Source organism: Acinonyx jubatus, chromosome E1 (genome assembly GCF_027475565.1).
Source record: "Acinonyx jubatus isolate Ajub_Pintada_27869175 chromosome E1, VMU_Ajub_asm_v1.0, whole genome shotgun sequence".
NCBI classification, from domain to species: domain Eukaryota; kingdom Metazoa; phylum Chordata; class Mammalia; order Carnivora; family Felidae; genus Acinonyx; species Acinonyx jubatus.
The window spans coordinates 42,365,294-42,377,853 of record NC_069397.1 but is presented as its reverse complement, the minus strand read 5'-3'; the positions used below and the strand labels follow the sequence as shown (position 1 = coordinate 42,377,853).

Below are 12,560 nucleotides of genomic sequence, written 5' to 3'. Positions count from 1 at the left end.
AGCTCTCCAGGATGTTTGGAGCTGGGGACCAGCAGAGGAGCAGGATTTGGGTAGGCAGGGAATGTTCTAGGCTGGGGGACCGACTGGAGCGAAAGTACAGTGATAGGAAGATGCCTTTTGTGTGTGGGGGGGGGAGGGTCAGTGGGCGGGTGTGGGTGGAATCCAGGTTGCCCAGGAGGGCTGCAGTGGGCACAGAGAAAGGAGAAGTGGGGTGGAGGGTCCTGTCTCAGCCACACAAGGGCTTCTGGGGTGAGGGAGAGGAGTGAGAAACTGATATATCCAACTCTTCCTCCTCCCTCCGTGCCTGGGACCTGCCACCGGGTGCTCTCAGACTGCAACACTATCTCCTCGTTAGCAGTAATCATCCCTGACGTGCTGTGCATTTCACTCAGAACCCTGCTCGGCTCCCTCCCCACTCCCCGGCCATTTACCCGAGCTGCTTAATAGGGATTTGGGTCTGTTTGTTCACTGCTGCATTCCCAGTGCCTAGGACAGGGCCTGCACAGAACAGGTGAACCTTCGTGGGACAAATGAATGGATTTTTAGGCACCTACCTAAGGCCTGGGGAGAAGCCACCTTGACAGGACTTGCTTCCCCTCTTGGGGAGTTTACAGTTCAGTGAAGGCATCACAGCAACAGAGGAACTTCTGTGATTAGAAAAGGAGCGGGGGTGGGAGGTTATTATACAAAATTTTGAGAAAAGCTTAAAGAAGAAAGGAGAAAAGTTTAAAGAAACAAATAAAAACAAACCCAATCCCTATAATTACACTGCCCAGAGATAACCTCTGTTAGCATTTTGGAGGGTTTCTGAAAACACATAACTGGAACTATCTGCTGTTTACCGTGTCGAAATCTGCATTTCCCTCATAGCATTATATGTTCTTAGAAAACAGTATTAATCTCGTGCTACTCTGCAGCCTGGGGTTTGATAATGTGACTATCTATCTCTCCGGTGGGCTGAGGGTGCTAGGCTGTGGTGGGCACACGAGAGGAAGCTCAGGAAGGGCCTTGAACCTGACACCTGAGCTGAGTCCTGAGTCCTCCAGGTGAGAAAGGGGCAGGGATGGGCCTAGGCAGGCTGTGATAAAAGACACAGGAGAGAGGGTGGGACCTCCGGCACTGCATGCTAGGGCTACTGGAGCGTAAAGTTCAAGGCAAAGGGCCAGGAATGGCAGGAAATCAGACGGAAGGCAGGCAGGTGGGACAGACTTTGCCCTGCAGGTGGCAGAGAGCGGTAAGGGTGTTAAGCATGCCCTGACTTACATTCTGTGTGAAGGGAGCTTCCAGCCCACCTCACTTTTCTTTGGAGGGGGAAGAGGGCCTCACCTTTCTTTGCTCCTCCTTCCTCCCTCCCATCTGGCTCTCCCCGCTCTTTCCCTTCTCTGCAATTGGTTCCGAGGACTGCAAAACCCACATTCAGGAAGTTCCAGTCTCAGATCCAGAGGCAGTACTGATTCCAGTCCCGGATCTTTCTGGGCCAGGAAGGAAGAAGGGGTGGGGGCTGTAGAATGCAGCAGGGCCCTGCCCCTGTGTGACCTGAATGGGAGAGGAGAAGGAATGGGTCTGAGGCCATGTCTCTATTCCTGCCCAACCGGTTGATTCGCGCTCCCCTCCCCGCCCGGGTCTAGTGCACACTGAGTGCACAGCCGGGAGAACTCAGTTATCGATATTTTATTATTGTTAATAAATAATGTAACTGCCCTAGGCCTCTGGGACACCTCATACTTTACAATGCATACTTTACAATGCACTTTCAAGAATATTTCCTCATTCTTGGGGCGCCTGGGTGGCTCAGTCGGTTAAGCGGCCGACTTCGGCTCAGGTCATGATCTCAGGTTAGTGAGTTCGAGCCCCGCGTCGGACTCTGTGCTGACAGCTCGGAGCCTGGAGCCTGCTTCGGATTCTGTGTCTCCCCCTCTCTCTGTTCCTCCCCCGCTCATGGTCTCTCTCCTTCAAAAATAAATAAAAACATTAAAAAAAAAAAAAAGAATATTTCTTATTCTCTCTTCACTACAATTTCCGGACCGGCAGCCGGCGGACAGACCCGGCAGGGTGGGGAGGGGGTGTGCTCTGACTTGCCAAAGGTCACCCAGATGGCAAGTGGCCGAATCGGGACTGTCTGACTCCGGAGATGCCCTGAAGGTCACGTCCCCTCCCTCCTCCCACAGGTGGACGACCCCTCGGAGCCCGTGTACGCGAACGTAGAGCGGCAGCCTCCGGCCACTTCGCCCGGCGCCACCGCGGCCCCCCGCCCCCAGGCGTGGGAGACGCACACGGACGCGGGCACCGGGCGCCCCTACTACTACAACCCGGACACGGGCGTGACCACCTGGGAGTCGCCCTTCGAGGCCGCTGAGGGCGCCTCCAGCCCGGCCACCTCCCCGACCTCGGTGGGCAGCCGCGAGAGCCTCGAGACAGACTGGGGCCAGTACTGGGATGAGGAGAGCCGCAGGGTGTTCTTCTACAACCCGCTGACGGGCGAGGCCGTCTGGGAGGACGAGCCCGACGACGAGCCAGAGGACGACCTGGAGATGCAGCCGGGACTGAGCCCGCTCAGCCCCAGGGACCAGAGGGTGAGGGGGCGGAGCCTGGCCCGGGTGGGCGGGGTCTCTTTGGGCCTTTGCCCCCGCCTCTTGCTGCCCACAGCCCCCGAGAACGAGGGAGGGGGCGGGGCCTGGCCGGGGTGGGCGGGGTCTCTTTGGGCCTCTGCCCCCCGCCCCTTGCTGTCCACGACCCCCGAGAATGAGGGAGGGGGCGGGGCCTGGCCGGGGTGGGCGGGTGGCTTTAAGGGGCTTTAAGGGACCCCTGGATAAGGGAGGGGGCGGGGCCAGGGCGGAGTAGCTCTGAGGGTCTCAGACCCCACCTCCTGCTCCCCGCAGCCCCCAGACTGCTGGTGAGGGGACGTGGCCTGGCCTGAGGGGGCGGGGCCAGGGGTCTGTACTGGCTCTGAGACCCTCTGACTCCGTTTTCTGTACCCTGCAGCCCCCTACCCCTGAGACGGACTACCCCGAGTCGCTGACCAGTTACCCCGAGGAGGACTATTCCCCCCTGGGCTCTTTCAGTGAGCCACGGTCCGCCTCTCCCTTGGCCACGCCCCCCGGCTGGTCTTGCCACGTGAGCCCCGAGGGGCAGACGGTCTACACCAACCACTTCACCCAGGAGCAGGTAGGGGCAGCGGGCAGATGGGCGCAGACAGCCCCTGGGTCACTTCTTCAGCTCTTCCTCACCAGGAGCTCCCCTTAACATCATGAACTGCAGCTCCTGAGCAAGCTCCAAGAACCGCCCCCCCCCCCCCCCACCGTCTTCTGCACCTGACCCTCCGGACTCCTGGGGGCTATATTGGGAAACTTTTCCTCCCCTCCCATGAGCCGGGCTTGGAGCCTTGACCATCCCTCTCCCCACAGTGGATGAGGCTGGAGGACGAACGCGGGAAGCCCTACTTCTACAACCCAGATGATGACTCGGTTCAGTGGGAGCTGCCCCAGGTAACTAACTGGGAAAGCGAGAGTCCTGGGGAGAAGGGAGGGCATTATACCTGACACTGTCTTTCTCCCCAGGTTCCTGTCCCTGCCCCTCGAAGCATCTGCAAATCCAGCCAGAACAGTGAGACCCCAGCCCAGGCCAACCCCCCTGAGGAGAAGGTAAAGGAAAGAGCATGTAGGCCCTAGCAGAAGAAATCGGGGCTTCCTGGAGGTCGTGGGGCCTGGGGCGGGGTCGGGCATGTCACCTCCATAGGCCCCAGCACTAGCCTGAGCTGAATGAACCTGGATCTGGGTTATCCTGGGCCCAGGTTTGGGTGAGGTTGGGAGCCGGGAGGAAATCTCTCCTGCTGGGGTGGGAGCAGGCACCCCACCAGCAGCAGCAGCAGAAAGGGGTCAGTGATGACTCAGGCCCCGCCTGGAAGGAGTTGCCGGCTGTTGGGGAGACTAGCCCCTGCCTGCCCTGTGGCTCAGCCCCTTAACCCCCTCCTCTTTCCCCTTGTCTTTCTAAGATCAAGACCCTGGACAAGGCCGGTGTGCTGCATCGCACCAAGACGGTGGACAAAGGAAAGCGGCTCCGGTGAGAGCCTGTCTGCGTTCAGACTAGGGCAGGGCGGGCCTTAATTAAGATGACATTTACTGAGCACATTCCATATCGAGGCTTTTATTTTTTTTTTTTTAAGTTTATTTATATAAGCAATCTCTACAGCAAATGTGGGGCTCGAACTCACAGCCCCGAGATGAAGAGTCAGTTCCATATGCCAGGCTCTTGTTAATCTTCATAGCAACTTTCTAAGAGGTCCCGTGAGGAAACACTGAGGCACTGAAAGATAGTGACTTCCCCAGGGTCCCTTGGCCACCACGTGTTAGAACTGGGAGTCCAGCCCTCACGGTTGGGTACCCCAAGCTGAGCTGTGTTCTTAAGCTCTGTGCCCCGCTCCTGTGGGTGGAAGGGGGCCTCAGCCCAGGGCCCAGTGCAAGCTTGGCTACCCCCCACTTCCCCACCCCCACCTAGGAAGAAGCACTGGAGCGCCTCCTGGACGGTGCTGGAGGGTGGCATCCTGACTTTCTTCAAGGACTCCAAGGCCTCAGCTGCAGGTGGCCTGGTAAGGCCCAGGCCCCGGGACAGGGACCATCCCATCTGCTTCTGATTCCTGCGGCTCTTTACCTGATCTGGCTTGTCTAAGGCTAGGTCTGAGACAGTGGAATATGAGTGCCAGCGGAGCTGGGCCTTGGCAGGGGGTGACGACAGCAGATTCAGCCCACGACAAGTGCTTCCAGCCACCCTGGGCATGGGGAGCAGTCCTTGAGGGTGGCCTCCCCAGCCTGGTGGGCAGGCAGACTGGGGACTGGGCACACCTGCTCCTAGGGATGAGAGCTGTGCTCCTTTCTCCTTTCCTCCTGGGTGAGCAGGTAGCAAAGGACCAGCCAGTCCAGGATCCCTAGGTTCTAGGAACCCCTGGGCCCACTTTCCCTATCCTGTCCCTGGAGCCAGGAGCCCTGGCAGGCCTGTCTGAGGTGAGGGCTCCTGGTAACTGTGCTCCCCCCAATCCTTCTCCCCTCTCCCACAGAGGCAGCCTCCCAAGCTCTCCACGCCTGAGTACACAGTGGATCTGAGGGGGGCCTCTCTCTCCTGGGCCCCCAAAGACAAATCTAGCAGGAAGAATGTGCTGGAGGTGAGTGATAGGGGTTGGGAGAAGGAGAAGGGGCTTACTGATGGCTTGAGACCCTCATTAGGCAAGCCTCAAGAAGGGGGACCTGGGGAGAGTGGGACTGGAATTCTCAGGGCTCAAAGCCAAAGTTGCCCCCACCCCGGGCATCCGCCCACAGCGTTTCTGGCATCACGGATTCTGCAGTTCCCTCTCCAGGAACTGGGTTCAAGTTCTTGGCTCTAGAGGGTGTTGAGAAGCAGGGGTCTCTGTGGAATGAAACTCATGCCTAGAAAAGCGGCCCTCATCCCAGACAGGAGATTCCCTGTCCCCCACTACTCACTTAAACAGGCCGGGAACCTGCTCTGGCTGATCAGAGCCCAGCTTCCAGCTGAACTGGGTCCTCAGTGAATAAGCTGGGTCCCCAGTTTGCCAGGCTCCCCTAGCAGGAAGGCAGAGGCCACGTGGGGCCCAGGCAAGGACCCTTATGGTACCACACATTCCACTGCCCACATGTGGTCTTGCTTTGAAACTACCTTTACCCTCACCTCCGTCCCCAAAAGTTCTGAGGCAGCTCACAATAAGAACACGTGTGGTGAGCTGGTAAAATCCACTGAAAAGCCAGCACCAGCCACAACAAGTCAGAGGAAGGGGTCAGTGTGGAGAGGCATCAGGAGGCAGCTGATGTACAGGTGCTAGGTTGTTGCTAAAAAAAAAAAAATCAGTTACATAGTTCTTATTGATGAGGGAGGGGTCTTTCCCCAATTTTGAGGGAAATCAAAGCTCTTTCCTAACCCTTAGCTCTTTTTTTTAATGTTTTATTTAATTTTCAAGAGAGAGAGAGTGGGGGAGAGGTGGGGGGGGGGGGGACAGAGGATCTGAAGTGGGCCCTGAGCTGACAGGGTGATAGCAGCAAGCCCGATGCAGGGCTCGAATCATGAACCGCAAGATCATGACCTGAGCTGAAGTTGGACGTGCAAGTGACTGAGCCGCCCAGGCGCCCCGGCTCTTTTTTTTTTTTTTTTTTTAATTTATTTATTTGGAGAGAGAGAGAGAGCGTGCACATGTGTGTGAGTGGGGAAGAGGCAGAGGGAAAGGGAGAGGGAGAGAGAGAATCAGGCTCCGAGCTGTCAGCACAGAGCTCCGACGCGGGGCTCGAACTCACAAACTGTGAGATTGTGACCTGAGCAGAGATCAAGAGTCAGACACTTAACCAACTGAGCCACCCAGGCGCTCCCCCTAACCCTTAGCTCCCAAAGCAATTTTTAGTGTGGAGCTCCATTCTAGTTTAGCTGCTTCAGGTAACATGAGAAAAGCCATGAGCATAACCTCACCATTCAGCTCAGAAAATGCAGTTCTGCAAGGCACTTGAGTATGTAGTCTTCACCAAGCTTCGTGCAGTTCTAGAACCAGTGTTATCCACAGAGCAGGCTTGGAAAACCAGTTTGATCTCATGAGCTACTCTGCTCAGTCAGTCCGTCTGGAGCCTTCTCCAGGCTTAGCAGCGTCAAGTGCTGTGACCAATTAGCAATGTCTGTCACGGGTGCCAGACCGGAGAACGTCACTTTGCTGTGCATGTCCCTTCCCTGACCTAAAGGGATGTCCTTCAACCAGTGCTCTATAAATGTCATCCCTCTGACTTGGCTTTTGATGAAAGCTTCTGAATAAATGTTTCTGAGCTGTCTTTTCTGGCAAGAACTGGAAGGCAGATGGTACTTGTGGAAGTTATTCAAGCTGTTGGAAAGGCTGACAGTCTTGAACGGAAGCGGAGGAGCCCCCTGCTTCTGCTTCTTGGCCGCAGGTGGCCATCCTCCCTCCATTCAGGGGTGGCCTGCAGGCTCCTCTAGGATTTTTCTCAAGAGACAGCCCCAGATTCTATATCATGGCCAAGGTAGTTGGGCCCGGCAAATTTTCACAGCCAGTCTTCCTTGTCACTCCAGAGCCACAGGAAACTTCAGTAATAGTCCTCCAAAAACAGCTAGTTTGGGGCAGCTCAGCTTGCCTGTGCATTCAACAGGATGAACGTTTTGTGAAATCTGTTGCTACGTATATGTACAATATAGCCTTTCCTTCCGTATGAAACTTTCAGATATGAATGGATGTTGTTTTGAGAGGCCCCTGGTCTGCCCATCTGTAACAGACATGCTGTCACTTACTGCATAAGGCATTCCAAAGTGGAATGCCTCGGCCCCCAGGGTGAGGTCCTTGCTCTATTATGCCTTCAGTTCCTGGGGACAAGGACAGATCATCTCCACCATTTCTCTGCCCCTCCCCCTCCCCCTGCTAAGGCCTTGCTCCGGGGTAGACCCAGGGAACCAGAGATGACTGAGTGACTTGTGTCTCTCCAGCTACGGAGCCGAGATGGCTCAGAGTACCTGATCCAGCACGACTCAGAGGCCATTATCAGCACCTGGCACAAGGCCATCGGCGAGGGCATCCAGGAGCTGGTAAGCAGAGCCGGGGGGCCTCTGGGGCTGGTGGGTCGGCCATTACACAGAGCAGCTGGGCCCACTGTGGGTCGGGCATCTGAGGATAAATGTCCCTCCCTACAGATGGGCCGCCGAAGAAATAGTCTCTCATAAGTAGGCAAATCCAGCCTGTGGGGTTGCAGGGGTTGGCCCTGCAGGAGGGTTCTCCTAGGGGTGGAGACACAGCCTAGAGGAATGTCCTGTTTCAAGGGAGGCTGGAAGAAAAGTAAGTATCCAAGAAAGAGCCTCTGTACTAGAACGACAGGCTAAAACCACAAGATAAAATTTTAAGCTATTAAAATTTTAAAGTTAAAGAAGAGTCGACTATTTTTTTAGGTTCAAAAAATTAATTACGTAGAGTTAGGACAGACCTCCTCTGACAGCTATTCACCTGGGAACAACCTGGGGCCTTTTGACCCTCGTTTCCCTAGGAGCCAGCAGGGGGGTACAGAATTTGGCTGTATTACTAGAGGTAGGAATCCAGATCTAGGGCGGTGATGCTGGTGCAGTTGTGGGCAGTGTGGAGGCCTCAGCTGGAACTGCAAATTCAGAACCAGGAGCCACATAGTGAGGAATGCTAACCTAGTGGAGTGTGCACAGAGGAGCTAGGAAAATACGGGAAAGGGGGGCCAGGATAAGAAAGAGTGGGAGAGAACAGGATAACTGTCTCCAACAGCTGAAGGGCTTCCAAGCAGCCAAGGGAGGTGAAGTTTCTGAGATTCCCCTGGTGGAAGGAGGTCAGGGGAGGTTAACTGGGGAAGGGAACAGTGCACTCTGCCTGGGAGTCACCAGAGCCGCTGGGAGGGGCGTCGGGGTCCCCGCCCCAGCCCAGATGGACCTCCAGCTGGCACTGGGCTCTGCCAATCTGAGGCCCCGTGATTCCAGTCCGCAGACCTGCCCCCGGAGGAGGAAAGCGAGAGCAGCAACGCGGACTTCGGGTCCAGGGAGCGCCTGGGAAGCTGGCTGGAGGGTGAGGCGCGGTCCACTGCAGGTGCTCGGGGCGGGGGGGGGGGGGGGGGGCGGAGGGCGTCTCCTGGGGGCGGGGGGGGGGGGGGTGGAACAGGGGACGACCCACCCGGCCAGTCCCGGCGCCACCGAGCGACTCGGCCCCGCATGCCCGTGCCCAGGCGCAGCCACCGCGGAGAGCGACCTGAGCAAGGTCCGGCACAAGCTCCGCAAGTTCCTGCTGAGGCGGCCCACGCTGCAGTCGCTGCGGGAGAAGGGCTACATCAAAGGTACGGGAGGGAGCCGGCGAGCGCGGTGCGGGCGGCTGGGGGACCGGGCAGCGCTGACGGGCCTCTCCCCCAGACCAGGTGTTCGGCTGCGCGCTGGCCGCGCTGTGTGAACGCGAGAGGAGCTCGGTGCCGCGCTTTGTACAGCAGTGCATCCGCACCGTCGAGGCCCGGGGTACGCGCGGCGCCCGGAGGCCTCCCTCCGGGGCCGCTTGGCGGAGAGCCCTGGGCGGGCGCAGGGCGGCGGAGGGAGAACGGGAGCCCCTGGGTAGGAGCCATAGCGGGAGCTTTAGACCCATCCCACCAAACCCGAGGTCAGCGCCTCCGTCTGCCCCAGGGCTGGACATCGACGGCCTGTACCGCATCAGTGGAAACCTGGCCACCATCCAGAAGCTGCGCTATAAGGTGGACCACGGTGAGGCCCGTCCTCCGTCCCCGACCCCAGGGCCTGAAGGAGCAAAGGGGTGCTAACCGCCTCTTCCTCCCCCCCCCCACCCCCAACCTTCCTTTCCCCATCGCCGTGTGGCAGATGAGCGCCTGGACCTGGAGGACGGGCGCTGGGAGGACGTCCACGTGATCACCGGCGCCCTGAAGCTCTTCTTTCGAGAGCTGCCGGAGCCCCTCTTCCCCTTCTCGCACTTCCGCCAGTTCATCGAGGCCATCAGTGAGCGCCTGGGGGAGGTGGGGGGGACGGGGTGGGGGTGGGGCCGGCCTGCCTCGGGCACCCCCTTGGCTGGACCCCGCCCCCACTCTCCCCACTGGGACTCAGCCCCTCCGTTCCCCTGGCCGAGCCGACCCTCCCTTCCCTAGAGCTGCCGGACCAGGCCCAGCGCGGCCGCCGTGTGCGGGACCTGGTGCGCTCGCTGCCCGCCCCCAACCACGACACGCTGCGGCTGCTCTTCCAGCACCTGTGCCGGTGAGCCGGACAGCCGCGCGGGAATGGGGAGGCAGGTGCTGGCGGACCCCCCCCCCCGCGCCCCCTCCAGCTCTGGGCCCTGATGGCCTCTGTCCCCACCCCACTCCCCCCCCTGCAGGGTGATCGAGCACGGCGATCAGAACCGCATGTCCGTGCAGAGCGTGGCCATAGTGTTCGGGCCCACGCTGCTGCGGCCCGAGACTGAGGAAACCAGCATGCCCATGACCATGGTGTTCCAGAGTCAGGTGGTGGAGCTCATCCTGCAGCGGTGTTCAGACATCTTCCGGCCGCACTGACAGCCGACCACCCTCACCCCCGACGCTGGCGCTGCGGACCTGGGACTGGGGACCGCGACAGTGGTCCCACCATAGAAGCTGGACGGTTGGAGGCCGCTTGGCCAAACTCTTATCTGTGACACCCGCCGCCTCCCATCGGTCCGCAGGCGGATGTGAAATCTGCGCCGCTGGGTGCAGTATGGTGACCCCTGGTGGGCAGTTTGCAAAATGTGATTCCCCCCCGCACCCCACCCCCCTCACCCACCGCCCTGGCCTGTCTTGTTTGGGGCTTCATTGGGTTTGGTTCTTTATTACATAGACACCTACTGTGTGTGTGTGTGTGTGTGTGTGTGTGTGTGTGTGTGAGAGAGAGAGAGAGAGAGAGAGAGACAGAGAATTGTGGGGGTGAGTTTGATTTCCCAGATGGGCCATGCCCCAGGGGAGGACTTGGGGTGAGGGGCTTCTCAGCTTTTTCAGACCTGCACCTGGTCAGGGCTTCAAGGACGCCCTCCCTGTGGGGCCCCAGCCCTGTGTGGGTCATGAAGCAGCAACATACACCTTCCTTCCTTCCTTCCCTGCTGCCTTGCCTCAGGCGCAGCTCCTGCCTGACTCTCAGTGGCTGACTGTGGGCCATTTTCATCTGCTTCCCTGATCCAGGCCTCTGCCCTCCCTGATCCACTCGTGTTCTGAGCAAGGGTTCTCCATATTCGCTAAGCGCATACCCTGAGCTGGCCACCTGCCATGCACCGTTTCCACACACAGTCCCGTTGTACAAATGAAGAAACCGAGGCAGAGGCAAAGTGACTTGTTCAGGGTCCCGTGGGGGTGATGGGTTGGACTGCCCAGCTCAGGCTCCTCTCGTAGCACAGCACAGCCTCCCAGGAGGCCCTTTCCTCCAAGCTATCCCTCTCCTCCAAACCCCATCGTGGGCTTACGGGGAAAGCAAAAGAAATGAAGGTAGGTTCTGTCTGGGCCTTGGGAGACCCTCAGGGCAGAGGGGAAACCCACCCCAGCTGGGGGAGGGGGAATTAGCACTGGCAAGGGGTCCCCAGCCCCTCTCAGCACCCTGGCCGCCCCGGCACGCCTGCCTGGCGCCCACCTGGTCCTAAAGAGCTGGGAGAGGCCTGCAGGGTTGGGGGAAGGGGGGTACAGCCTCTGGAAAGGGAGCGTGAGCCCCAGGGGCAGCAATGCCCTCTCCCTCCTCATACACAAACCACCTCAGTTTGTGGGTCTCGCCCCACCCTCCACCCCCCTCCCCAGCTAGGGTTCATTTCTTCGACAAACAATAGGAACTGATATTTATTGACATTTGCGCCACGCCAAGCATTTCACCCGGATCGTCTCAGTTTCTCACAGCCAATATTTATTGTCTGCTTCTCCGCGCCGGGCACTGTGCGCTGGGGTGGGGGGTGCCACCCACGCCACCGCTCTGGTGGAGCACCTGGCCCGGTGGCCGACCCGAGCCCACCTCACATGCCAGCAGGGCCGGGACAAGAGTACAAACGGAGGCCTCACCCCATGCATCGAAATATTGTAAAGTTACAAATCAAGATATAACTGTTAAATAAAAATATGTTCTATTCTCCTACTTTGGTAAATACACGTTCGTAATGACCTAATGACCAGGTTCCAATGTAAACTTCTGTGACTCTTCTGAGTTCTGTGCCCAGGTGTGTTGGCACGAGAAGAGCTGGCTCCTGCTGTCCTGTGGCCACCCGCATGGTCCACCCTTAAGGGAATGGGCCTGGGGCCACTCGGGCAGGGAATTCCGGGGTCTTGCATATCGGGAGCAGGGTCCAAAGGGAAGGGCCTGGGCTCCAAGGGGTCCCACAGATTCCTCATCCTGTGGGGAGACAGAAAGGGGGTCAAGAGTAGAACCTTCTAAAGAGGAGGATCCACAGCCGGGCAAGGATTCCTCTCACCCAGGCCTAAGGACAGAACTAAACAGAGGTTAAACAACTGATTACGTGGTTACATTATTGTGTACAAAAGCTAAGAAAAAACGCAGGGTGCCCTAAAGGCGTGTCACTCGGGAGTGGCTGTCCCTCAGGAGCCTGAGATGCTTCTGCAGAAGCCCCATTTGAGCTAAGCACTAAAGAATCAAGAGACGTCAACAAGATGAGGACTTAAGGGAAGGGTGTCCAGCCAGAGGAACAGCATGTGCAAAGGCTCTGAGGCAAGAAGGCTTGTGGAGAGAACAAAATCTGAAAAGACGGGGTGCCTGGGTGGCTCAGTCAGTTAAGCGTCTTGACTTCAGCTCAGGTCAGAATCTCCCGGTTGGTGGGTTTGAGCCCCACGTCAGGCTCTGTGCTGACAGCACGGATCCTACTTGGGATTCTCTCTCTCTCCCTTTCTCTCTGCCCCCCCCCCCAAATAAATAAACTTTTAAAAAATCTGAAAAGACCATTGTGACTAGAGCCCATACAACCAGTGAGCATGTGTGAGAGGTGATGCAGGAAAGGCGGGCAGGAGACAGGGTGTGCCTGTGAACGGGGCAGGGGCGGGGGGGGGGGGAAGGGGCTGTGGCAGGAGGACCCTTGG

General features: G+C 58.2%; 1 protein-coding gene across 6 annotated transcripts in view; it reads left to right on the top strand.

The window, feature by feature from the left end:
* Positions 1-11,607, top strand: part of ARHGAP27 (Rho GTPase activating protein 27) — a 32,335-nt gene extending 20,728 nt beyond the window's left edge. For 3 of the 6 annotated variants that reach the window (XM_053212637.1, XM_053212641.1, XM_053212640.1), the window contains 14 exons: positions 2,169-2,573; positions 2,983-3,165; positions 3,405-3,485; positions 3,558-3,641; positions 3,992-4,059; positions 4,495-4,585; positions 5,051-5,155; positions 7,477-7,575; positions 8,482-8,587; positions 8,724-8,831; positions 8,905-9,243; positions 9,358-9,492; positions 9,639-9,744; positions 9,863-11,607. In XM_053212637.1, the coding sequence (XP_053068612.1) occupies positions 2,169-2,573; positions 2,983-3,165; positions 3,405-3,485; positions 3,558-3,641; positions 3,992-4,059; positions 4,495-4,585; positions 5,051-5,155; positions 7,477-7,575; positions 8,482-8,587; positions 8,724-8,831; positions 8,905-9,243; positions 9,358-9,492; positions 9,639-9,744; positions 9,863-10,040 (2,088 nt within the window). In that variant the 3' untranslated portion in view covers positions 10,041-11,607. The remainder of the gene's footprint in view (positions 1-2,168; positions 2,574-2,982; positions 3,166-3,404; positions 3,486-3,557; positions 3,642-3,991; positions 4,060-4,494; positions 4,586-5,050; positions 5,156-7,476; positions 7,576-8,481; positions 8,588-8,723; positions 8,832-8,904; positions 9,244-9,357; positions 9,493-9,638; positions 9,745-9,862) is intronic. The other 3 variants (XM_053212639.1, XM_053212642.1, XM_053212638.1) reach the window with 2 other exon arrangements.
* The last annotated feature ends 953 nt before the right edge of the window (positions 11,608-12,560 follow it).